Here is a 26,561-nt window from a genome sequence, read left to right as displayed (position 1 = left end):
CCAACGAGCTATTATTTTTAAATGGTCATTTGCATTCCTGCTGTGTATTTAATTTCTCCATCTCTTGGTTTGCCCCAAAGAACATAGTTTCTCTTCTCCCTCTCCCAGAGGTTGAACTGTTAAGTGTTTACTGTACTCTGTTTGTACTGTATGAAGATAATATATGCATTAAATACGGTATTTGCAGATCAGTCCTATGCATCTCTTATCCCTAGGCCAATGTGCATAAGGACAGCCTTATCAAGCAATCCTAACTCAAGAGATGCCCTGACCACAGGAGGTTATGATCAAACACAAGCCCCCTACTCATGCCATGAGCCACTGAGGCAGCTCTTCTGCCAGCAGATCCCTTTTCTTCTCCCAGCTGATCCTACAAATTTGCTGACAGCTTCCTTGTCACCCTCTGTACCCGTACTGTACTTGTGTGTGTATAGATCGCCCCTTCTATGTGCATCTTCAAACCTGGGAAAGGGACTAAGGCAGTGTCATTTCAGGAAAATAACTACTACGGCGACACACCTCCTCCACCTTGCACTCGCCATCATTCAGCTCACCATCTCCTCCTCCTCCTCCTCCAGGCCTCCCTCGTATCTTTCAGTCACAGCATTTGCTGTACTGATCGTTCCCTCTCCCATCTCATTTCCACCAATTATACATGATTTCCCGCCCGTACGCCAACCTATCCTCCAATCAGCTTTGTCTTTACTTGGCCTTTTTAAAAATATGTACATATATCTTTAAAAAAAAAGCTTCCACTTGCGCCTCACCCAATCAGTTTTGCTTTCAGTAATGAGTGACAGGGGCCGCAGTGGAGGCGTAGCGCGGAAAAAGGGGGCGGGGCGAACTCAATCAACTCGTGCGCACGTTGCCCCTAGTGAAAGGTCTTTACAAGAGAGCGGGCGAGGGAGTTCTGTGTTGAGAGACATAACGGAGAGTAGGCGGGGCAAAGCGGTAACTTTCGCTCAACCCCGCCCCTTTCCAACCTCTCCGCGCGCGCCCCTGAGTAGCAAAAGAGCCGGGAGGCAAGGGGCGGGGCCGTGGGCGGGGCCCTAGTGCACGGACTGAGAGGCCTAGGCGGAGGAGGAGGCGGGGCGGTCGGGAAAGGGAGTCGTTGGCGGCGGTGAGGAATAGCAGCGGTGGCCCCTGAGGAGGAGAAGGAGGCGGGGTAGTGGCGGCCTCGCCATGGTTTTCCTCAAGCTCCGCGAGCAGGTGGGTTCCGCCACAGCCGGTTGGAAACAGCGGCCGTGCTTTCGTCCTTTCCTCCCCGCGCTCAGCTTCCTTAAAATTAACGTTCCTGAGGGGGGCCGGCCGTTTTTGCTTTTGCATGAGGGTGACAAGCGGTGGTAGCGTTGCTGGCCGTCGTAGCCGTAGTAGGGGAAAAGGAGGCACTATGGCGGCATCGGGAGCGGAGAGAGGAGGTGGGTGGGGTTGTCGTGGCCCCACCGCTGAATGACTCCAGGAGTGCTGACGGCTTGAGAGTGTGTGTGTGTGTGTGAGAGAGAGAGAGAGAGAGAGAGTAGAGGTGGCGGCGGCGGGGGGAAAACACACGAGCGACAGGGCGTCTTGTCTCCCGAATCGCCGTGTCTGTGTAGGATAGGTGGGTGAGGGCGCCTGCCTGCCAAGGAAACGGCGGGGAGTGGTGTGGCGGTGCGGCCGTTCAATCCCCACCCCCTTCTCTCTCTCTCTTTCCCTCACCCCCCCCTCCGTCCTCGTTCTTCATATCCGTCTATTTCCAGGAGGCACCTCCTCTCCCAGGTTACCCTGTGGCCCAGGCCTAACAGGTGGCAGCGTGTCCTTCTCACGGTCTCCCGCCCCATTCCTCATATCCTCGTGCGCTTAGGGCTGGCCCTAGCAAAGGCATGCGCGCGCGCGCGCACACACACACACACCGTCGGCGCACATTTATTATGCCATGCATCTCGGCAGCTGCTCTCCCTGCCTGTGTGCGGTGTTCTCCACTTCTACGTTCATGCATTAAAGCACAGGCTGCGAAGCAGACTAGGTAGAAAGCAGTGGCCAAGGCAACTAAGTGCTGGTGTCATGGGGAGAACATCAGAAGAATCGTGATACACCTCGTCCATTGTTTTCTTGCAAGAGCCATTCTCATAGTTTTTTTTTAATTCTGTTTTTTAATCCACTGTATGCAAAGTAAGAAGGCTCTGCACCACTTTGCTCACTGTAGTATCCTGGCACGAGTGTACATTTGTCTAGGAAGCTGGAATAACACACTGGCATGCCTTTCAAGCTGATCTATTTAAAATGAATGTTATCCTCTTCTCTGATGTTCATGCCCATAATTCTGTCACGTCCCAGACCATTTTAATGCAGCACAGTTGTAGCAAAACCAGTATCAGTTTTTGTTTGCTTTTTTATTGCTTCTAGCTAATCCCTCAGACATTTAAAGTTATGAAGAAATACTGTGTTTTATTGTAATACCGTTGAGAAAAATCTGGCTGACTGAAACTTTTAGTCCCTTAGTATAAGTTTTGTGGCTGAGGTGTTATTTCAATACAGGCTTTTTTTTTTGCTCCTTTACTAGTCACTTTAGTGTGTTCCTTGTTGTCTGTGGTATTATACCATGAAGTCCAGGTTAGCTTCTCCAACTTCACTTTATAGAACAATATTCCAGGTTTTTCAAAACAGTATTTTAAATTCCCTGAATTTCCTATCTTCCCCTCCCTCCAATAAATTATTCACATGCATTTTACGAAACAAAAACAGAATAAAACCAACTCCCAAAATTAAGCTAAAATTACAGCTGGAAAATTACCCTAAAAGCTTTTGTAAAATATGTCTAGCTAATTTAGTAACTAGACTTAGATTGTAAGGGTGAGCAAAAACCTAGGAAGAATTAGGGATAATGGGAACATCATGTGAATACGTATGTAGTAGAAGATGAAATTTGTAGTAGTAAAATACTGAATAGCTTTGGGATGATATAAAATTAATAGGATAATAAGAATTTATGATGGGATGATTGAGACAGTTGTTACAGTTGGGATGGATACTCTCCCCCTTTTATTTGAGAGCACACAGTGGCCAAAATGAGGGATTTTTAGTGGTAAGGAGATTTTATGTGGGGGTGGTGGAATTGAGGGTTTGTTAATGATTTTCAGTTTTTGTAGTTATGCTTTTACTGTATGTCTTGATACCTTTTTTTTCTCACCTTGGCTTGTTGAATGTTGCCTTGCTTGAACAAAGTTGTTAGTCTTGTGATTGTTGCCTTTATCTTTAAACACATTTAAAATATGAGGTTTTTTGGTCTTTATTTTCTTAGTAATTAATTATTGCTTGGTAGTGTTATATTTGTCTGCCATGAAAAAAAATTAGTGCACCAATTTTTTTTGTTTTTGTACATCCTTATTTACATAGATGGGAAGCATCAGCTCCATACTATGTATCCTCTGTAAGCTAAAGCGACTAAAATTTTATATTATTTCATTAATTCTAAATATCAAAACATATTTTAATGTTGTCAGGATGGTTACATTGGGAGATACCCATTGAATTTCTATTGAATTAGGCTTATGATATAATCTTTGAAATGCGTATTGTCTGAATATATTTTCTCACTAAAAGGTAAACTTACTGTGTAAAATCTTTATATATTCCACATACTACTAACGGAATGTACATGTATGTGAAAAACAGCTATATTTTAAATGGCATTTGAGTTGAATATCTTTGTTTTCAGAAAGATAGAAATGCTATTTAGGTGTTTTAGTAATTGGAACTGTGAAATGATTAGTATCAAGTAAGGATTGGAGAGCCTGGAGGAGGAAGGCTTGATTAACAATCTGAAGTAGTTCAGAACTCTTTTGGAAGGCTAACTTTTCCTGAACAATATTGCCAGAGGGAAGCTCTGGGAACAGATATTTTATATAATAAAATCAGTGTAAAATTAAATGTACAACTCTTGGTTGAGTTGACAATGTGATTTATTATTTATATATTTTAATCTCCAGGTTTTGGACCATGCTGCTAAGATACGTGCTATTCAAGAGAGGAGTGCATTTTTATTTCAGTAAATGAGTTCTGTAGAGCAGTCGTCCTGCCATTATTGTGGTTTGTAGAGATCACTGCAATTTAGTCAGGATCTCTTACAAACAGCAAATTACAGCAATATATGCAAGATGGAAAGTCATTCTTCTGACTTTAATTCTTATTTATGTTTGCTGATGTGCCATCACAAAGTAGCACTGGTATGTTGATATTGGCTATACAATAAAGGAGGCAATAGATATTCAACAGTATCAACAGTGGTGTCTCCATTTTACCGTGATTTTATATTGTTATGTTACAACTCTCAAGGCAAAATGATGCTGCAGTACCCTCCAAGTTGTCAGTTTGTGTAGCCTAACCAGCAACCAGCTCTGGCGATCCTCGCAATCAGCAGTACACATTTCTTGTACCATGGGCACATACATTTGGGACACAATCATACTTTTGAATAGTGGGCACATGGAAGATGATGGATGGATGGATTATCCCACAGAATAGTTTTAACTTCTGTGTATTTAGGAAAAGGCAAACATAGGATACCACCAGAGAAAGATCTGGAGCAGAAATTACCTATATGAAGAAAAAGATTAATTCTATGGAGGAAAAATGTTGGGAGGAAAGCCACAACAGAATTCAGGTGGTACAAAACTTATGGATTAGTACATAAGCCTGCAAAACTGGCTGTGGGAATCGGAGGCCTTCAGAATTGCATTAAGTTGTGCAGTTGGTTTCAGGCCAGGAATATTCATGTAGAAGCAAAGAGTGATAGTAGATAGGACTAGAACCTGTGTTCTGTACAGTCAGTGGAGGAATGTTATGTCTGTAATGTGCCATCCCATAGACAGGAATTGTATGGTGTGATCAGGTGGGCCCTATCCCTGAGGAATAGCAAAAGAGATTCCAGGTTTGACACCTAAATACTACTGAAAATATTAGGAGAATTTCCTCACAGGCACAACTGAGGGGGAAGCAATGATAAAGCCATTTGGCTTGAACATTACCTGATTCTGTAGTTCTGTTTACTCGGTTGCCTGGCTTTCACAAAACCCAGTTTCTCTTCTGTGTCATCAATAGCGCATATAACTAGATCTGTTCTGCCCATAATTACATGGACCTATTGGCAATTATATCAGCATGTATAGATACTGACATCCATATCTTACATGTCTTTCATGTAAAGGAATACTATATGGTTTATTAGAAGGAATGTGTGGAAGCCTACCCTACTATACTTGCTGGATATCATGTAACAAGAATTAGAGGCTGTAGATATTTAGCTTCAGCAGGATATGATAGTGAAGAATCCCCTGTGTGCCCTCCCATTGAGGAGCTCAGTCTCACACATTTAAGGATAGCAACAAATGGGTAAGGGGAGAAAAGGAATGTTAATCTGGCAAATCTCATAAACATAGTGAAATCATTTATTGAACAGCATATATGACTGAATTTTGAAGGAGGAACATATAAGTGCGAGTCTGCCATTATTCTGAATGGAGTCATGTGTCATGAAAAGTTGCATAATGAGATATAGATTTTTCCAGTGTTTAGTGTGTTTTTTTCTGTTTCTTCAGGATGTATATAGACCAGCTGTTTAGAACAAGAATACAGCAACCCTGCAGAAGAATGCCTGAAATATTGTCCAGTGTTGTTGCTCTTTTCTAGAGACCTCACTTGTGGTCTTCAGGGCATGTGGTGGTGGTGATTTGTTGGATAACTTTCTAAAGAGAAGCTAAGAGAGATAGCACATTAATGAGTAGTTTTAGGTGCTGCAACACGTAGTGAATGCTCAGTAGGTGGTAGTGTTCAGTTGAGTGAGAAAGTAATGCCCTTCTTCCTTCATCTATCCATGCTGGGAGATTTCAGCTGTTAGAAGAAAAAATGCAACTGCTGTGAAGATAATTTCCCAGCCCACATTCTCTTTCTGCATAGTGTTACTTACTCTTATTTATTATTAGGTGGGCCTCCTGTGAGTAGAACCAGCTTGTGGCCTTAGGCAAGCTACACAGTCTTAGGGTGCCTCCAGAAGAAGGTAACGGAAAACCATTTCTCAGTATTCTCTAGGTGGAAAATTCTGAGAAAAGGTTGCTATAAGTAAAAAATGACTTGGCAGCACATGATTACGTATTAGTATTATTAGGTATGGAGTGAGGAAGAATCTGTTAGCAAGTAACTATTTTCAGTAGACATGAGGAGAAGAGATATGTATGTATACCTTTGCAGGGGTCATCTTTCCAGGCATGCTTCTCTGTCTGCCCTTTCACTTTGAATGTGTTGTATCCTCAAAGTAGAGGAGGATGTTTCTCTTTGGTATTTGTATCTTGAATTCTGAAAGAGTTACCTGAATATTGTGTTTCCCAAAAAATAATACAGGGTCTTATATTAATTTTTGCTCCAAAAACACATTAGGGCTTATTTTCAGGGGATATTTTATTTTTTTTATGTACAAAAATGTACATTTATTCAGATACAGTAGTGTCATCTTCTGGTTGCTGCACAATGGTGGAGGATGGGGTTTCACTTAACTAGAGCTTATTTTTTGGGTAGGGCTTATATTACGAGCATCCTGAAATATCATACTAGGGCTTATTTTCAGGTTAGTTCTTATTTTTAGGGAAACAGGGTACTTTAAAAAAAAGTAGAGTACTGTAAAGATTACAGTTGTGTTCAAAATTATTCAACCCCCAATGCTGTAAAGGGGTTTAGGGACTATAGTGTACATTTGGAATTGTATTCAGAATGAAATCCTACAAGGACGTTTTAAAGAACCAAATGCAACTAAAATAACATCAATTGTTTATGTAATACAGTAGTAAATGTTTCTTTTGTGGTTTCTTCATTGCCACAATTATTCAACCCCTTAAAGACTACCACTCTGAAGAAGAGAGGTTCATTCAGGTGTTTTCGATCAGGTATTGAAAACACCTGTGGATGTCACCGAGCACCAATCAAGCATAATAAGCACCAATTAGGCAGCTTTAAAATGACTGTGATACTCAGCTCCTTCTAGACATTTACTGGTGTGGTTACAAACATGGTGAAGTCAAGAGAATGGTCCAGGAAGACAAGAGAAGAGGTGATTTGTCTTCACAGGAAGGGCAATGGCTATAAGAAGATTGCAAAGAAGTTAAACATACCAAGAGACACCACAGGAAGCATCATTCACAAATTCAAGGCAAAGGGCACTGTTGAAATGCTACCTGGTCGTGGAAGAAAGAAGATGCTGACTTCGACTGCTGTGCGCTACCTAAAGCGTAGAGTGGTGAAAAGTCCCCTTGTGACTGCTGAGGAACTGAAAAAAGATTTGTCAGATGTGGGTATAGAAGTTTCAGCTCAGACAATAAGGCGCACACTGCGTAATGAAGGTCTCCATGCCAGAACCCCCTTGCTGTCTCCCAAGAATAAGAAGAGTCGACTGTAGTATGCCAAAAGTCATGTGGGCAAACCACAAAAGTTGTGGGATAGTGTTCTGTGGACTGATGAAACAAAATTAGAACTGTTTGGGCCCATGGATCAACGCTATGTTTGGAGGAGGAAGAACAAGGCATATGACGAAAAGAACACCTTGCCTACTGTGAAGCATGGCGGAGGGTCAATAATGCTTTGGGGCTGTTTTGCTTCTGCAGGTACAGGGAAGCTTCAGCGTGTACAAGGTACCATGAATTCTCTTCAGTACCAGGAGATATTGGATGAAAATGTGATGCAGTCCGTCACACACCTGAGGCTTGGGAGACGTTGGACCTTTCAACAGGACAATGATCCCAAGCATACCTCCAAGTCCACTAGAGCATGGTTGCAGAGGAAAGGCTGGAACATTTTGGAGTGGCCATCGCAGTCACCAGACTTAAATCCGATTGAGAACCTCTGGTGGGACTTAAAGAAAGCAGTTGCAGTGTGCAAGCCTAAGAATTTGACTGAACTGGAGGCTTTTGCCCATGAAGAATGGGCGAAGATACCCGTAGATCGCTGCAAGACACTTGTGTCAAGCTATGCTTCACGTTTAAAAGCTGTTATAACTGTAAAAGGATGTTGTACTAAGTACTAAGATTGAATGTCACTTGGGGGTTGAATAAAAACTAATAATGATGTGAGCACAGAAAAGACATTTGTGGTTATTTCATTATAAACTTAAGGTTATATTTCTCTGACCTACAAGTGCCTCTTTCATGTAAATGTAAGCAAGATGACTGAATGATCAAAATCAATGTCAAAATGGCCAAAACATTCAATTTCAGTGGGGGTTGAATAATTTTGAACACAATTGTATATGAGCTCAAGCTGTTTTTATTTAGTATCTTTTTAACACAATTTTTATTCTCAAAGTTCCCAATTTTATATTTTGTGTTAACATGAAATGAGACCAGAGGGATATATAACCCTATCCTTAGTGCCCTTATAATGCAAAGAATTAGTTCCTTGATCTGAGATTATATGCTTCAGCAGCCCACATGATGGGCTGCTGAACTATTTGAAGATTTGTTGTCTATTGTGGTTTAGTAGGTGGAATGGGATGAAGTGGCTAGAGTATGTTTTGATTCTCAGCTGAATTAAGGGAAACATTTTAACGTACGCATCGCTTTCAGTGTACTGTAGTGTTATGTTGTAATTTAAGGCAGTGGTTCTTAACTTTGGGTTACTCAGCTGTTTTTGGACTGCAACTCCCAGAAGCCTTAACCACCAGCTGTGCTGGCTGGGGTTTCTGGGAGTTGCAGTTCAAAAACACCTGGATAACCCAAGGTTAAGAACCACTGATTTAAGGGGATAGAATGAAAGGATAGAATGATCCCAGATAGGTTTTCTTCCTTACTCAACATTCCCTTGTTTTTGACCCCTGTATCAATGATAAGATAACCTTGTCCTACTATAACCATGGAGATATGCTGGTATAGATTTCTTTATGTAGGGAGATTTCAAGGTTTGCCAGTACTGGAAATTTCTCTTTGTTTTCATTTCATTTGGTATATCTGCACTTGTACTTGTACCAAAGTACTGTGATCTGATTCCTCTAAAACTGTTTATATGAAAATATACCCATATATGCAAATATACATAAACAAATGTGTGATTTCCTCTATAATAAAAAGTTATCCTGTACAACATTTTCCTACAAGATGGATAAAAATCAATGATTTTTTAAAATCAACTTCATTTAAATCAGTTTAAAATTTTAAAATCTGATTTTTAAAGTTTTATGCAAATGGCTGCGGCGCCAGAGGTTGGCAGTTTGATTCTCCACTGTGCTTTGACAAAGGCTGGACTCAGTGATCCAAAAGGTCCCTTCCAGCTCTGCAGTTCTAAGATTATTATGAATTGATACAAACTAAATCTTCCCTGTTTTTCCATCAGTATTTATAATCCAATGCTTCTAAAATTTGGAATCCTAGAAGACTGACTATTCTGAATAGAGCTTCTGGGGACTAATAGAACATAAACTAGCTAGTACATTTCTGTTGAATTTGTCTTGACTATTGTTATTGTATTTTTGGTGGTGTCTTTATATAATGCTTCGTTTGATTTTAGAGTAGTTCTGTGCATAAAAAGGCATGCATTTTGTATGTCTCACTTACGTGGGGTAAAAATTAAACTTCTTGGACTAAGTTTGTGTGCTACAGGCTGTGTATAATCATGGCTGCTGCCCAAGGAGGCAAGTTGGAAATGAGCAGACTAGGTGATGTGGAGGAACAGTGGAAGAACAGTCTTGTCTCATCTGACTGTTATTCATTAAGCATCTCTGATTCTCTCCTCTTGTTATGGATTGTGTTATAGAGTGTCGAAAGCAGCAACCTCACTTGGAAATTGTAACTTTTTTTAAAAAAGTAGAGATGGCAAGATATCCAACTGTGAATTCTGCTGTATGTTAACAGTGCAGGCTTTTTTGATCTTGAGAAAGAGATTCAGAAGCCCCACTTTGTTAGTAAAGCATGGACTTCCCATCTAGATTTAAAAATAAATAAAATATTGGATGGATGGATGGACATTGGGGTGCAATTTTCTAGAGTGAAATTTACAGCCTTTGTAAATTTGGGCAAGCTACACAGTTCAGGAGTGCTCCCAGGAGAACAGACTGTTAAGTCACTTCCATGTACTCTATACTGTACTTATAAGACCTTGTAAAGTGGTACTGGGCTGTAGCCTTGCATGTTTGAGCCACAGAGACAGATCTCTTGCCCCCCCCTGCATGCATGCACCCCGCACACACATATGTCCTCCACGTACATGCATGGACTTATGCATGCCCTGCTCATGGATGCACAGACACATGGCCCGCCCACTGAAGGAAGCATGTCCCCCATGCATGCACGGACGCCCCCCGATCTGTAGTTTGAAAAAGATTGGGGACCATGACTGTAAAGGGTTGCCATAACTTAGTATCATCTTGATGGTACATAATAATAAAGCTAAACAACCATGTTAGGTGTGTGACTACCTTTTGTGAGTCTGAGAAATCTGTTGAAGGATTCTACATGATTATAAATCAAGCTCACGAGTCTTGTTTGAAAGAGGTTATGTTGTCTGATTGTGATATCTCACATACATGACATGAAGAGGTGAGATATAGTTCATCAGAATATTTTCTGATTAAGTGAAGAATGTTGTTAAATAATTTTTTCACAACTTGTCCTGTTGGTTTTTTAGAAAATTGTTTAAGACATGTTAAGCAGCGGTCCCCAACCTTTTTCGGTCTGCGGACTGGCTGGAGAAGGCGGGGCACCCACTCCGCTTGTGTGCATGCACGAACAAGCATGCACTCTCGCATGAGCGCGCATGGTGGTGCAGCACTTGCATAGGAGTGCTGGAGCGTGTGTACAGGTGCAAATGGGCTGTGTGGGGGTGAGTGCATGGGGGCAGGAGGTCTGTCTCGGTACCCCAGTCCGGCTCAGGCCACAGACTGGCATTGAGTTGCGGACCAGGGGTTGGGAACATCTGCTCTAAAGCAATGGTTCTTAACCTTTTTTTTTTTTTTACCATGGATCCCTCTTAAATATATTTTGCTGCCACAGACCACTAAGACTTAACTCAAGATTTAAAACCTTAAAGTGCATCAAATATTTATTTAATATTTCTCATGAAGTGTCTTCAAATTTGGAAGGAAGGGAGAAGTTATGAATCTGTTAATGCACTCACTCCTATTATAATATTTTATTGGAATTATTCCATTAATAATAACAACAACAACAACAACAACAACAACAACAACAACAACAACAACAACAACAACAACAACAACAACAACAACAACAATAATAATAATAATAATAATAATAATAATAATAATAATTCTTCCACCAAATTATGTTTGCAGTACAGTTTTTGTCCAAATTATATTCATGTCATTTTTCTAGCTTTCATTTTCATGTGATGTTTATATACAATAGGTGTGTCATAGTAATGATTTCCTTTTCTTGCTTTCATTTATTCATTCTTTCTATTTTAATTACAGAAGATCATAACATTTCTTCAAGCCTTTGCAGAGTGTCTATGAGGACATCACAATCCCCTGGGGGTCCAGCTATATTCTAATATATAGAAGCTATATACTAAAGAAACTAACTTTGTCTCAACTGGTTTTCAAAGTGGTTGAATATGGTATTAACTGTGGGCATTTTTGGATGAAAATTATATTTAAAGACTTTATCTCCATCTGGAGTCTAACCTGACTTTTTTGGGATTAATAAAGACGATTAATGAAGTCAGTTAAATGGCCTTGAAAATAAACAAGAATGTGCAACTGTCGTGAGCCTGTAATAGTTTCAGTGGTGATGTTTAAAATTATTATTTCTCTTCAGAAAGCCTGGGAAGAAATACATTGCACTGACCCTAGTCCTTGGTGTGTTATTCTCAATGATACTGAGAGATCTTCCACCCTGTAGGTTTTGCCTAAGAAATATAACACTATATAACACTGAGATTGGCAACTTCTGGACATCAGGTTGATACAGTGCCTTTCCATCAACCCACTGGGGCCCCCATACACCTGCTACTTCTGTCCTTCTGAAATTCATTGTCATAGCATGGGGAGGTGAAGTGGTGCCTCGCAAGATGATTACCTCGCGAAACGATGAATCCGCATGACAACGAGGTTTTGCGATCGCCATTGCGCTTCGCAAAACAGTGTTTCCTATGGGCGATTTTCACTGGACGATGTTTCGGTCCGTGCTTCGCAAGATTTTTTTCCCGGGACCAATTCTTTGCAAGACGATGATTTTAACAGCTGATCGGCAGTTTCACAAAATGGCTTCCCTGTGGGCGATCTTCGCAAAACTGGTGTTTTTGGGACCGATGCTTCGCAAGACAGCGATTTAAACAGCTGATCGGCGGTCCGCAAAAGGGGTTCCCTATGGGCGATTTTTGCAAAACGACGACTATTTTCCCAATTGGAACGTATTAAACGGATTTCAATGCATTCCAGTGGGGAAACGCTTTTCGCAAGACGATGTTTTCGCTGAACAGAGATTTCAGTGGAATGGATTAACATCTTGTGGGGCACCACTGTACTTTAGAACAAGCACTTTCATTTTAAAATGGTGATTCGTGGCTAACTCTGTCTTGGCGGAATGTGGAAATTTGTGGCCTCTAGTTATGTAGCAAAAAATGTCCAGGGACCTACAGAGCTGAATTAGCTTCATGTCTCCCCTCAGTAGATCAACTCTTGTGCTTGTTCTTATCAGCTGGTACTTATTGTCTCAACAAGTTACTCAGAGATAATGGTAAAAGAAAGAATAAAAGGTTTCCATTTACTCACAGTTCTCGATAGATTAAAAATAGCATATTATAGAAAAATAAGAACTGATTACATGAGCTGAACTTAACTGAATCATAGCTACATTACTTGCTTAGTGATTACAGAGCTGACTCTAACTGACTCCATATCCTAACTATCTATGACTGAAAAGAGCGGGAAAAGAAAGACTGGAGTAGAGAGGTGTGCCTTTCTTCAAAATCTGAAGCAGAGACAGAACAATAGGTTTCTTCTGGTTTGATTGACAATCATCCCAGCCCAGAAATGTCTTGACCAGCCCAAACTTCTTAAAGGGATCATATGAAGGTTGCTAAATTCCAACACACTCCTGTTGTTATTGGACAGCTACTTCCATCTTTCCTCACTAGTCCTATGGTATGCAGGGCTGATAGAACTTGCAGTTCTAATAATTTTTGGAAAGTGGCAGTTATCCCCCTTACCCCACTTTAAAACAAGATAAAAAGAGACCATACAGGGTTTTTAATTTTCACATATGAACATCAGGTTCAGAACAAAAGGTGAAAATTCTTGTTGATGTGATAATTTAAATATAGCCAATATTAATTACTTTATTACTTTATAGTCACTTTTTATGAATATAAAATGTTTTGTATTCCTCTTTAATTCTAATTATGCATATCTTGGCATAGGGTGCTAATATTCTGTCAGTGAAAATTATTGAGACAAGTTAGATCTGTACCATCTCCAGATAGTATTAATTCATATAAAATGTTGTGACTGTGAGCCAAATATAAAATATTCATAGACACTGCAGATTTATTAATGGATGCCCTGAAAAATATGGGTCACATCGCATGGTGTTCCATGATATTCTGAGATTGTTAGTAGCTTTGGTTGTGGAGTCACTTGACACTAGAATATGCCTTCTTAACAAAGTACATAGCTATTATAGGAAAGCCAGCTATTTATATAGTGCTTCGGCAATCATGTGTCTATATAATATCTGGCAGAAGAGTGGTACATCTCAGAAATATGCAAATTGGTTTCCACCAGTACTGTTGTGTAGTGTGAGGGACATAAATTATTTGATAAACTTTGCTGGTTATCAGTGTTTGACACCTGAACCTGTTATGTGCTATCTGCAGTACATGCTGCTGTAATTTTTTTATCATGCTAAAACAAAATATCTCCTATGATTTATATTTGTACCATATGTAAGTTAAATATTAAAAGACAAACTAAACAATGTATGATTTAAAATTTAATTAAAAGATTAAAACATGGAAAAGATTATCTGCTAAAATGGGGTTGAGGGATTCAGTTGTAATTGTTAAAAGCCTGCCTGAAGAGATGGGTCTTTAGCTTTTTTCAGAAGGATAACAGGGAAGGGGCCATCCTGATCTCCCTGAGGGAGAGCGTTCCATAGCTTGGGAGCTGCCACAGAGAAAGCCCTCTCCCCATCAGCTGTGCTTGTGCTGGCAGTGGGACCAAGAGGAGAGCCTCTGCTGATCTTAATTGCTGAGAAGGCACATATAGAGAGATATGGTCCTTCAAGCCTGGACCCAAGCTGTATAGAACTTTATAGGTAATGACCCTCACTTTGAATTGGGCCTGGAAACGGACTGGTAGCTAGTGCAGTTCTTGTAACAGGTGTGTTATATGCTCCCTGTAGCTGGCCCCAGTCAGTGGTCTGGCTGCAGAGTTTTGGACGTTGCAGTAATCCAAATGGGATGTAACTAAGGCATGTGTCACTGTAGCCAAAATTTTGCTTTTCTTTCTACCTTATATTCTTGTTTCCCAATGGCCCTGATCCTCCTTCAGCACTCTGACCACTACCTCATAATGATTCTCACCTCCTGTTAAAGGCTACATTTCCTCAGGACTAAGTGATGGTTGATGCTTGCACATGTCTTGCTTTCTGCCATCCCTTCGTCTCTCTGTCTCTTTCTTCTCCCTACAACACACTGCTGAAAATAGGGAAGATCTCCGAAATAATTGCCTCTGTGCTAAAACACAAGTTTGCTCTGGATCAAAGCTATTTTGTATATCAACACATCTATTGGGCATCTATTTGGGCTCAATGCATTTATCTCCTTGGAGTACAAACTTAGTTTATCCATCCTTAAACTGTTTAAACATCCTTTTGTTTTCTGCCACCAAGTGGCTTAACGATTGTGATGGACAGCTCTCAGAACACTCCTGTCAGTGAGGTCAGAGCTCTGATGTGGGAGCCAATGAAATGACAGAAGGGGCAGAACCAGGAAAATAAAAGGAGAAAGAAAGACAATTAAAGGCAGTTTAGGCAGTTAGGGGCCGTGGTTGTGGTAGAGAGAAGAGTAATAACAGTGGTGCCTTGTAAGATGAATTTAATTTGTTCCGCGGTTAATGTTGTCTTGCGAAACATGTTTTTCCATAGGAATGCATTGGAATCTGATTAATGTGTTCATATGGGCAAAAAGAGTCAGAACAAAGTCAAATTTGGTTTACAAAGGCTTTATTAAGTGCGCTTTAAAGCCATACATATTGTGCAGATGATTTTAAAAATTTCAATCAAAAAATGGAAACATTCTTCTTGTGAAGCACGGCCATAGGAACATTTGTCTTGCGAGTCATCAACCCTGTTGCCAAAACCATTTGTCTTGCGAGTTTTTTGTCCTGCGAGGCATTTGTCTTGTGAGGCACCACTGTAGAGAGATAGAGAAAGAGATGAGAATAGGACAAGTCTTGGAAAGTTTGTGATTAAGATTGGAAAGAGTTAAACGTGCTAAGAAATAAATAAATAAATAGTTGAATATATAAATACCTTGATTAAAGTGAATCTACATAAGCAAACATAAATCTAATGAAAGCAATGTTTATTGAATGAATAATAAAAGACCATCCATGATTTTCTTTATATGATTTACCTACAAATCCATAAATAAACATTGTTATATTGGACAACACTGATCTAATAGTCATATTTAGTACAGAGAGGAACATATCCTCCTGTGGCAGTGAAAAAGGGTGAAAAGTACATGTCATGCCCGAAAGGGAACCTGGGTGTGTAGAAAAACAAATAGGGGAACTGGGGATGTGTGACATAAAGTGGTGACCAGCGGCGGGATACGAAGAGAAAGAAATCCAGTAAGCCAAAGTAAGAAGAAATTTTTCTGGTTCTGGGATTCAAAGTGAATGAATGCCAGTAAGCCAAAAGGAAAAGAAATTCTCTGAGTCTAAGAGACCTGGTTGTCAGTAGTCCAAGTAAAGGAGTAGGAAACCCTAAAGCTCTGTGTGAATAGCTTGGTAGGGACTCCTGATTGTGGAAAGACAAAGGCAGGAAAGGACTCTGAGGAGATATCTGTAGTTAAACGTTTACCTCAAGCTATGAGTGTAAGGACCAAGAGGGCTAGTTTTAGATCCCAAAGCTCTGAGAAAGGGAGCACTGAGGGGACCAAAAGTGGAAGTCAAGGTCTAAAGGAATAGCTGAGGTGAATATAACTGAGGCTTACAGAAGAGAAATATTTCTGAAACAGCTGAGTGTTTGGAGGCAGAAAGTAACAGGGTCTCAGGAACAGCCAGGCTAGGTGCCTAAAGTAACAAAGCAGCAACCTGTGGCTGTCGGGGAAAGCTACAAAGTATCAATCTAAGACAGAAAAAAAGGTTTGTCTATTTGAATCTGAGAAAGCAACCTGCCAACTGAACAAAAATATAAATGGTTAAGCATGTCTTCTAAGAGAGGGAAAAGGTTAGTTATGGAGCTAGCAGAGAGTCAAACATTACCTCAGGAAGGGGAAATTTCAGACCAAGAGGGCCAGGAATATGAGGGCTCAAGGGAAAAGGAGGGTGCCTCAGGGAGAGAAAACTCCCTAGAGTTTCTAAAATGGAAATTAGAGAAAGAACAGGAATTCCAGTTAAAACAGTTAGAAATAAGAGAAAGGGCTGAAGCAGAAAAGAGACAGCTGGAAATAAGAGAAAGGGCTGAAGCCAGACAGATGGAAATGAGGGAAAAAAAGATGCAACACCAATTGGAAATGAAGAGATTAGAAATAGCAGCCCTAAATCTTAACAACAATTCAAATGATAATGAAAATAATTTAATAAAAATAGACCTGAAGAAATTTCCTCAGTTTAGAAAGGGGGATAATCTTGAGAAATTTCTCGTTTCTTTTGAAAGGGCATGCTGGGACTTTAACATTACGACCCAAGAGAAAATGATAATATTAAGATCACAAATAAATGGAGAATTGGCTGAAATATATTCTCAGATGCCACAAGAACAAGCCAGGGATTATGAAGCCTTCAAGAAACTAGTTTTTTTGAGGTTTGGAATAAATACTGAACATCTCAGGAGGAAATTTAGACAATTAATTAAAAGACCTGAGGAATCATATGCTCAATTTGGGGCTAATCTAGTCAGATATTTGGAAAAATGTCTAGAACAAGCTGGTGTGGGAACAATAGAGGATATGAAGTACATCAAAGGTTTCGTTGTCGTTTAGTCGTGTCCGACTCTTCGTGACCCCATGGACCAGAGCACGCCAGGCCCTCCTATCTTCTACTGCCTCCCGGAGTTGTGTCAAATTCATGTTGGTTGCTTCGCAGACACTGTCCAGCCATCTCATCCTCGGTCGTCCCCTTCTCCTCTTGCCATCACACTTTCCCAACATCAGGGTCTTTTCCAGGGAGTCTTTTCTTCTCATGAGATGGCCAAAGTACTGGAGCCTCAGCTTCAGGATCTGTCCTTCCAGTGAGCACTCAGGGTTGATTTCCTTTAGAATTGATAGGTTTGTTCTCCTTGCAGTCCAGGGGATTCTCAAGAGTCTCCTCCAGCACCACAATTCAAAGGCATCAATTCGTCGGTGGTCTGCTTTCTTTATGGTCCAGCCCTCACTTCCATACATCACGACAGGAAAAACCATAGCTTTGACTATTCGGACTTTTGTTGGCAAGGTGATGTCTCTGCTTTTTAAGATGCTGTCAAGATTTGTCATCGCTTTCCTCCCAAGAAGCAGGCGTCTTTTAATTTCGTGGCTGCTGTCTCCATCTGCAGTGATCATGGACCCCAGGAAAATAAAATCTGTCACAGCCTCCATATCTTCCCCTTCTATTTCCCAGGAGGTGATGGGACCAGTGGCCATGATCTTAGTTTTTTTGATGTTGAGCTTCAGACCATTTTTTGCACTCTCCTCTTTCACCCTCATTACAAGGTTCTTTAATTCCTCCTCACTTTCTGCCATCAGAGTGGTGTCATCTGCATATCGGAGGTTGTTGATATTTCTTCCGGCAATCTTAATTCCGGCTTGGGATTCCTCCAGTCCAGCCTTCCGCATGATGTATTCTGCATATAAGTTGAATAAGCTGGGGGGCAATATACAGCCTTGTCGTACTCCTTTCCCAATTTTGAACCAATCAGTTGTTCCATATCCAGTTCTAACTGTGGCTTCCTGTCCCACATATAGGTTTCTCAGTAGATAGATAAGGTGGTCAGGCACTCCCATTTCTTTAAGAACTTGCCATAGTTTGTTGTGGTCCACACAGTCAAAGGCTTTTGCATAGTCAATGAAGCAGAGGTTTAGAACATTAAGGGTTTAGAACAATTATATTCAGTGCTTCCAGGTGAACTAAGATATTTAGTCAGGGACAAACAGCCAAAAACAGTTCAACAGCCAAGTGAGACAGCAGATTTTATAACTGAAATTAAAAACCAGAGATTTTCTGAAATAAAATTGGGTGGTAGAAACTGGGAAGACAGAAAGAAAGAGCCCAGAGATTTCCACAAGAACAAACAGGCAACTGGAAGCCATTGTAGGGACAGACCCTCAGAGCAGTACCAACAGAAGAATAAAAGGTTTGAAGGGAAAGGAGAAAAATCCCTAGGTCTTGATCAAAGAAAGGTGAAAGTGTGCTTCGGATGTGGAGAAAAAGGGCATTTTATTTCACAATGTTTAAAATCTAATAATAAAGAAATTAGTCAACAGAAAGCAGGGGGAGTTGTGCCAAAGAAGGTTTACTAGGTCCGACAGCTGACAGAGGACTCTGAGGCAGTTCAACATGGCGCTGTAACTGAAACAAGAGAGAGTCAGAAAAAACTGCCTCTGGCAGAGATTGTTCAATGCTACTTTATATTGGAATAATCTGTTACCTTCAGCCTCTTTTATTTCACTATGGCTGTGAGGAGGAGATTGAATTATCCCCTTTCCATATAAATTAACTATATTTTCTTCTTTGTGGACTCTGTGAATGCACACAATTGGGTTTGACAGTGCCTGCGCTGGCCTCGGAATCTTCTAGAGCTTTTCTAAAAAAGTAACAAAGAGTTGCCCCTATTGCGCATGCTCCACCTGCCTCAGCCTTTAGTTCCATTTTACCACCATCGTGCTTGGAACTTCTCGGTTAGAGCTGTCTTCACAACTCTGATTAAAAATTCGGCTTTGAAGCTTCATACTTGAAAGGAAATTGTCATCAAACACAAGGACGATAATAGACATTGAAATATTATGAAATGTATCTGGAAAAGCAGATGATGTTAATCTTTTTAGATGCAGAAAAAGCCTTTGATAACGTTAATTGGGAGTTTATGTTGTCACAATTAAATAGAATGGGCTTTGAAGGAACATTTTTACAAATAATTAATGCAATATATGCTAAGCAAGTAGCCAAGATAAAAATTAATGGTAATTTAACTGAAAATATTACAGATTGAATAAGGCACAAGACAGGGATGCCCGCTATCCCCCCTACTATTTATCTTAATATTGGAAATACTGAACAGACTGATTAGAGATAATGAGGCAATTAAAGGACTTAAAATCAGAGGAGAAGAATTTAAGCTGCAAGCGTATGCGGACAACTTAGCAATAATACTAGAAAACCCCTTAGATAATCTGGAAGAATTATTGAGAGTCATAGAAGAATTTGGACAGGCGGCTGGATTTAAAATAAATTACCAAAAAACAAAATTTATGACAAAAAATACAAAGAAAGAAGATGTGAAAAAATTAGCAAGGAACTCCAATTTTGAGGTGGTGAAAAAACCTGAATATTTAGGAGTTGTCATCACTAAAAAACCAAGCAATTTAATGAAAGAAAATTATCTAGCAATATAGAAAGAAATTCAGAAAAATTTTGAAGAATGGAGCAAATTACAACTCTCATTTTTGGGAAGAATATCAACAATAAAAATGATGATTTTACCAAAACTATTATTCTTATTTCAAAATCTTCCAATACTATTGAACTTTAAGTATTTTAAGGACTTGGACAGCTTGACATCAAATTTTGTCTGGAAGCCTAAGAAACCAAGAATAAAACTTAAATTCTTATAAGATCTGAAAGAAAAGAGGGGAGCGGGATTACCGAATTGGTTACTATATTACAAGGCTTGTGCTATGACCTGAATAGAAGAATGGCTAACTCTTGAAAATCAAAGACTTATACAATTGGAGGGACATGATCTAAAAATGGGATGGCATGCATATGTATGGTATGGGAAACATAAGGAACATTCACATTTTGGAGAGCATATTTCCAGGAAGGCTTTATGGATAGTATGGCAGAAATTTGAAGCACAAACCTGTAAGAAAATTCTATTGTGGGTGGCGCCTATAAAAGCGTTTACACTAAAAGTGTTGAACCAGAAAGGAGCACTGACTACATATGAACATCTGTTAACTAAAGAACAAAATATAAAGGATAAACAAGAGTTAGAAAAATTGGTGTAGATGTAGATGCTGATTGGTGGTCAATGGTGAAATTAGAATCAAGATACAAAAAAGATAAAACTGGGTTTCTTTGAGGGCAAAGTTCAGGTGGATAGACTGGATATATACTGATGAGAAAATAATTTAAAAATGTATACTTATTTATTGGAATATGATTTAGAGAATGAGAGCGTGAAGGAGATGATGGTAAAATGGGCAAAATATTTTGGATATAACATCCGTATTGATGATTGGACTAAGATGTGGAAAGAAAGTTATAAGATGATTAAACCAGTAAACCTTAAGGAAAATATCCTCAAAATGTTTTATAGATGGCGTTATACACCTGTAAGATTGGCAAAAATATCAGAGGGTAACAGCAATATGTGTTGGAAGTGTAAAAAAAAATGCAGGAACTTTTATGTGGTGGACATGCGAAAAAGTAAAAAAATATTGGACACAGATGTGGGAAATAGTGAAAGAAATTACTCAACAAAATTAGATATAAAACCTGAAATGGCATTATTGAATATCATGCCGGAAATCAATGATAAGAAAATGAAATATTGTCTAATGTACATACTCACAGCAGCCAGATTACTCAGGGCCCCAAAATGGAAAAGCTAAGAAACCCCAACAATAGGAGAGCTGTTAAAGAAGCTATCGGATATAGTAGAACTGGACACATTCTCAGAAGCATTATGGGAACAATCGAGAGACTATGTAAAACAAAGCTGGAAACTAATATATTTTTGGGTCCAGAGGAGGACAGGAGTTTAGGGCAAATTTGAATATACGTATATGTATTCAGTTCACACTGGGAACCTAGCTGGAGAGAACAGAGAGTCAAACAAAGCTGGAGTCTCTGATTACAAAAAGGGGGAGGGTTTAGCTTAGTAGGAGGGTGTTTTTTGTTGGTGTTTTTGTTGTATGTTTTGTAGCGTATTAATTCAATAAAAAAATCAGTTTTGACACGGACTGTTTTTTTGATTCTGGAACTCCTCTGTTGCCCCTTAACCGTGGACTGACTGATTACTCTTTGGATTGTGGACTGGCTTAGTTTCCCGCGCTTTGAACCACCACGTGTTGTGGATTGATACCACCTCTTTTGTTGATTGCCGCTGCGGTCTCCTAATTCCCCTCTTCCGGATCCTATTTTCTTTGGAAATCACCACTTCTTCATCTAATCGCCGCTGTGAGTCCTTTTCCTTTATTCCTTCCCTGCTTTATGTCCCCCTCAGGACCATTTAGCAGGTGCAAGTCGTGGTCCCTCAAGTTACCATTCTCTGACGGCCACAACCTCTGCCTTTTTTGTTTGGGTGACTCACACCAGCCTCAATCTTGCCGGCATTGTAAAAAAATCACAAAAGCTGCCTTGAAAGCTTGCCAACAATGCCTTAAACTTTATCTTTGGGATAAGGCCTTGTCTGCCTCAAAACCCTCAGATATGGAAATGGCCTCTAATCCCTCAGCTACACCCCAGTCAGAAGCCAACATACCCTCTCCCTCCGCGCCGGCGCCAAAACCGGTCGACAAGCCATCAAAAAAATCATCCACTTTAACTAATAAAAAGGTGCTTACCTCAACGTCTAAAGCCTCGTCGACCGGACAACCTAAGGAAGCCCTGAAACAGAAAAAATGATGTCGCAAGACAAGAAGGACAAAGCTAAAGATCAGCGTAAAACTATTCTGCCTGTCACGGCCTCGTTATGTCTATGCTTTGATGTTGACATCATCTTCTCCATCTCCACCTTGATGTTGTCATTGACACGATGCCGATGTCGACATCCGGACCAAAGGAAGTTCTAAGACTACTTCCAGGCATGCCTCTTCATCAAAGTTGACGTCGAAAGGGGTTCAATCTGCAGAACAGCGTCCAATTCTCCAATGAACATCGACACAGGCTAAACAAAAAAGGAAAGACACTCACTTACATCCTCCTTCAGAACAAGAAGAAATCTTTTCTTCTGTCTTTTCTGGGCAAGAGGATGAGGTCTTCTCTCCAGCTCCCGCAGAAACACCTGTTGATGCAGAATCATTTGAGTCTGATGCTGGTGACCCTCACCCATCCTCCCCTTCTGAGGACTTTTCTTCTTATGTAGAAATGATATCTAGAAATGCAAACAGAACAACCTCCACCTCCCTTGGAGGACCTGATATTTGGTGACATCGACCAAGAAAGATCACAACTGTCAAGCTTAGCCTTTATTCCAGCTCTTATGAACTTCATCAAAGAATCATGGAACCAGCCATCTAATCCTCCGCCAGTTGCTCACAGAACTGAAAACTTATACCCCACACATGGCGATGACACAACTTTCCTCGCCAAGCACTCAATCCCTAACTCCACTGTAGTTCAGTCGAACTCCTCCAGGACTTCCGGACGGCAACATGTAACACCTGCAAATAGAGAGAGAAGGAAGTTAGATGTCTTATGGAGAAAGATTTAATCTTTTACTACATTCATGCTTCTCGTTGCGAATTACCAAGCAGCTATGGGGGCGTATCAGAAGCAGTTGTGGTCCAGGATCCTTCAAGCTCTGGAGGCATCCCCAGAGGAAACACGCCAAGGCTTCTTGAACAATATGCCAAAGCCCTCACAGTGTCAAAACACCAACGCTTGTCTTCAAGACACTCTGCAGATGTTGCTGCCAAAACGCTCACATCAGCTATTACATTGAGGCACCACGTGTGGCTCCGTTCTTCTGGCATTATAGAAGACGTCAAGAAGCGGATTGAAGACCTGCCATTTGATGCCCAGGGTCTTTTCAATGAAAAGACTGATGACTCTCTAGAAAACCTCCATAAAATCAAAAAGATGGCCAAGTCCTATACCACTCATCAACAACCAAATTTCAAAGGAATCAGTGGCATAAACAGTATCCACAACAGCAATATCAACAATCTTCCTCTCAACCTTACCGTTCTTTCAAGAAGATACAAGGCAGATCTTCTCAAGCTTCTTCTTCTACTCCATCTTAGAGACCTCAGCAGTCATCTCAAAAACAACAGTCCTGCTGCCCTCCTGCCAAGAAATCAAAACAGTACCTTTGACTTCCATGCTTCATCTTCCATAGATTCTCCAGATACTCGCTTAGCTCCATTCTATCAAAATTGGGCAAATATCACAAAAGACACTTGGGTACTAAGTATCATCCAATTCGGCTACCAATTAGAATTTGTAGAACTTCCTCCTCTAAGACACATCAAGTTTACATCCTTCGATACAATCCTAGAAGAAGAGGTTCTCACTCTTCTAAGAAAACAAGCTGTTCAGCGGGTACCACATCGAGACATACCCAACGGATTTTATTCCCGGTATTTTGCAGTACCAAAAAAGGACGGCGGGATAAGACCCATCCTAGATTTGAGAGACCTAAACATGTACCTGCATCCACAACGTTTCTGGATGGTCACATTGGAATCCATTTTTAACCTGTTAAGAAGGAAAGACTGGTTTACAGTGATAGACCTGAAAGATGCATACTTTCATATATCAATACACCAGCATCACAGAAAATTTCTTCGGTTCATCTTCCAGAACATTATTTATCAATTCTGCGCCCTCCCATTCGAACTGTCCATAGTTCCATGCACTTTCATGAAGTGCATGGCTCCAGTAGTTGTGTTCCTATGTCTTCACAACATAAAAGTTTTTCCTTACATCGACGATTGGTTGATAGTCTCCCCATCCAGACGGAAAGGCTTACAAAATACCAACTTTGTTCTACATACCCTATGAAACCTAGGCCTCACAGTAAACCTAGAGAAATCAGCTTTGGTACCATCGCGAGTCATCGACTACATAGGGGCGAAATTGAACTACCTCAAAGCGCAAATATTTCTGCCACCAGACTGCATTCGGAAACTGATGAGGGCTGTTCACAAATTTCATCCTCACTCATATGTCTCAGCACACCATGCTCAGCACCTACTGGGCTTCATGGCCTCAACAATGTCAGCACTACCGCACACACGTCTGAAGATGCGCTCTCTGCAAGTATGGCTCTTACATCTGTTCAACCCTCTCCAAGACAGCCCGAGAAAAAGGTTGCCAGTTACCCCTGAACTAGCACAGCAATTACAGTGGTGGACTTTCAAGCTGCATCTTCTAATCGGCCACCCCTTCCGACCTCTACAGTTGTCTGTTCAAATCACAACAGATGCCAGTCCCACAGGATGGGGGGCATACTGCGGGCATCACAAGATCCATGCCCTATGGTCACGACGAGACAGATGCTTTCACATCAATCACCTCGAAATGATGGCAATCATAAAGGCATTCAGAGTGTTCCTCCCGTTGATACAAGGTCGTGGTGTACAAATAATCACCAACAGCACCATGACCATGTTCTATATCAACAAACGAGATCCATGTCCCTCCTTTACCTATCTGTGCATCTGTGGGAATGGTGTTACCTTCACCATGTCTTTCCAGTAGCTCTACACATATCAAAGAGCGACAACCAACTTGCAGACAAAATGAGTCGCTTGACGGGACAGTCCCACAAATGGGAGCTGAACGAGGACATCTTTCAAATGCTTTGCAGCTGGTGGGGTCGACCATACATAGACATGTTTGCGACAAGCATCAACAAGAAGTGTGAGAAGTATGCATCTCATGCAGGCAGAGGTGCACACTCCCTTGGGGATGCGTTCATGATTCCACAGGAGGCACATCTACTATATCTGTTTCCTCCGATCCCACTAATCCAAAGGACTCTGGTCAGGGCGAGCAACTACAAGTGCAGACCATCTTCATTGCACCATGGTGGCTAGTCAACCCTGGTTTTCCAACCTTCAGGGAAATGGCTGTGGATGTCCTCAGACTGCCAGTGTTGCCACACCTTCTAACTCAGAACTCAGACAACATCCTATATCCGGATCTGCAGTCTCTGCACTTGACGGCTTGGAAGATTTGCCATCAATCCAGGAGGTCTTAGATAGAACTAGAAAACCGTCTACTAACCTCCTATTCAAATATAAATGGAAAAACAATCCTTAAATTCACTGAATCAAGACACTTACAGGCATCTCCTGTCTCTCTCCAAACCTTACTCACATATTTATGTTACCTGTTTGATTCTGGACTGGCTTTATCAACTCTAGAAGTTTATATTTCAGCCATAGTTTCTTTTCAATCTAGAGACTCTGAATCAGCTCGTCTTTTTCTCACCCGACGCTTAAATCATTCTTGAAAGGACTTTCTGATACAGTGGTGCCCCGCATAGCGACGTTAATCCGTTCCAGGATTAACGTCGCTATACGAAAACATCGCTAAACGGAAAGAAAACCCCCATAGGAACAAATTAAACCCTGTTTAATTCGTTCCTATGGGGCAAAAACTCACCGTTCAGCGAGGATCCTCCATAGGGGCGGCCATTTTCCCCGCCTCGGTAAGCGAGGAATCCGTCCAGAAAACAGGGGGTGCCATTTTGGAACTGTCGATCAGCTGGCATTCCCCCCCCCAGGAAAAGGAGGAAGAGGAGGAGGTGAAGCGGGAGACGGGGAGTCAGGCGCATCGGTATGCGGATTTGTCGTTAAACGGGGCGCCCGTTAAGCGAGGCACCACTGTATTCATTCTCCTGTTAAACCTCCAGTACCCCAATGGTCTGTTACGCTTGTGCTACGTGTACTTACTCGCCACCCCTTTGAACCCAAGGCCTCCTGTGACATATGTTTACTGTCGTTTAAAACTTTATTCCTGGTTGCTGTTACGTCTGCTAGAAGAGCAAGTGAGTTGGCAGCTTTGAGATTAGATGCTCCTTGCCTGCAATTCTTCAAAGACAAAGTTATGTTATATCCAGATGTTTCCTTTTTGGATAAAAATAGTTTCTGATTTTCACCTTAATCAACCCCTGTCGTTACCTATGTTATTTCCTCAACCCTCCTCGGATGTCGAACACATGCTCCACTCTCTGGACATTCAAAGAGCCTTGGCATATTACACCTCTAGGACGAAAGACTTCCGTGCTGCTCCAATGCTTTACCTCTGTTTCCAAGGACCACACAAGGGTTTACCTGCTTCATCCTCCACTATTTCTAGATGGCTTGTCTCCATGATTGCTTTGGCTCATGAGCTGCAAGGCAAGACGGTCCCAGAAGAAGGTCTAAAAGGGCATTCCACTAGAGCTGTGGCGTGGACGTTCCTGACATCTGCAGAGCGGCCACTTGGTCTA

At 41.0% G+C, this 26,561-nt stretch overlaps 1 protein-coding gene across 4 annotated transcripts in view; it reads left to right on the top strand.

The window, feature by feature from the left end:
- The first annotated feature begins 1,053 nt into the window (after positions 1-1,053).
- The window catches only part of ANKRD28 (ankyrin repeat domain 28), a 146,103-nt gene continuing 120,595 nt past the window's right edge, over positions 1,054-26,561 (top strand). For 2 of the 4 annotated variants that reach the window (XM_078377243.1, XM_078377242.1), the window contains exon 1: positions 1,054-1,209. In XM_078377243.1, the coding sequence (XP_078233369.1) occupies positions 1,183-1,209 (27 nt within the window). In that variant the 5' untranslated portion in view covers positions 1,054-1,182. The remainder of the gene's footprint in view (positions 1,210-26,561) is intronic. The other 2 variants (XM_073003344.2, XM_078377244.1) reach the window with 2 other exon arrangements.

Source organism: Pogona vitticeps, chromosome 6 (genome assembly GCF_051106095.1).
Source record: "Pogona vitticeps strain Pit_001003342236 chromosome 6, PviZW2.1, whole genome shotgun sequence".
NCBI lineage: Eukaryota > Metazoa > Chordata > Lepidosauria > Squamata > Agamidae > Pogona > Pogona vitticeps.
Note: the sequence above shows the minus strand (reverse complement) of the source record. Positions and strands in the feature narration are given on the sequence as shown.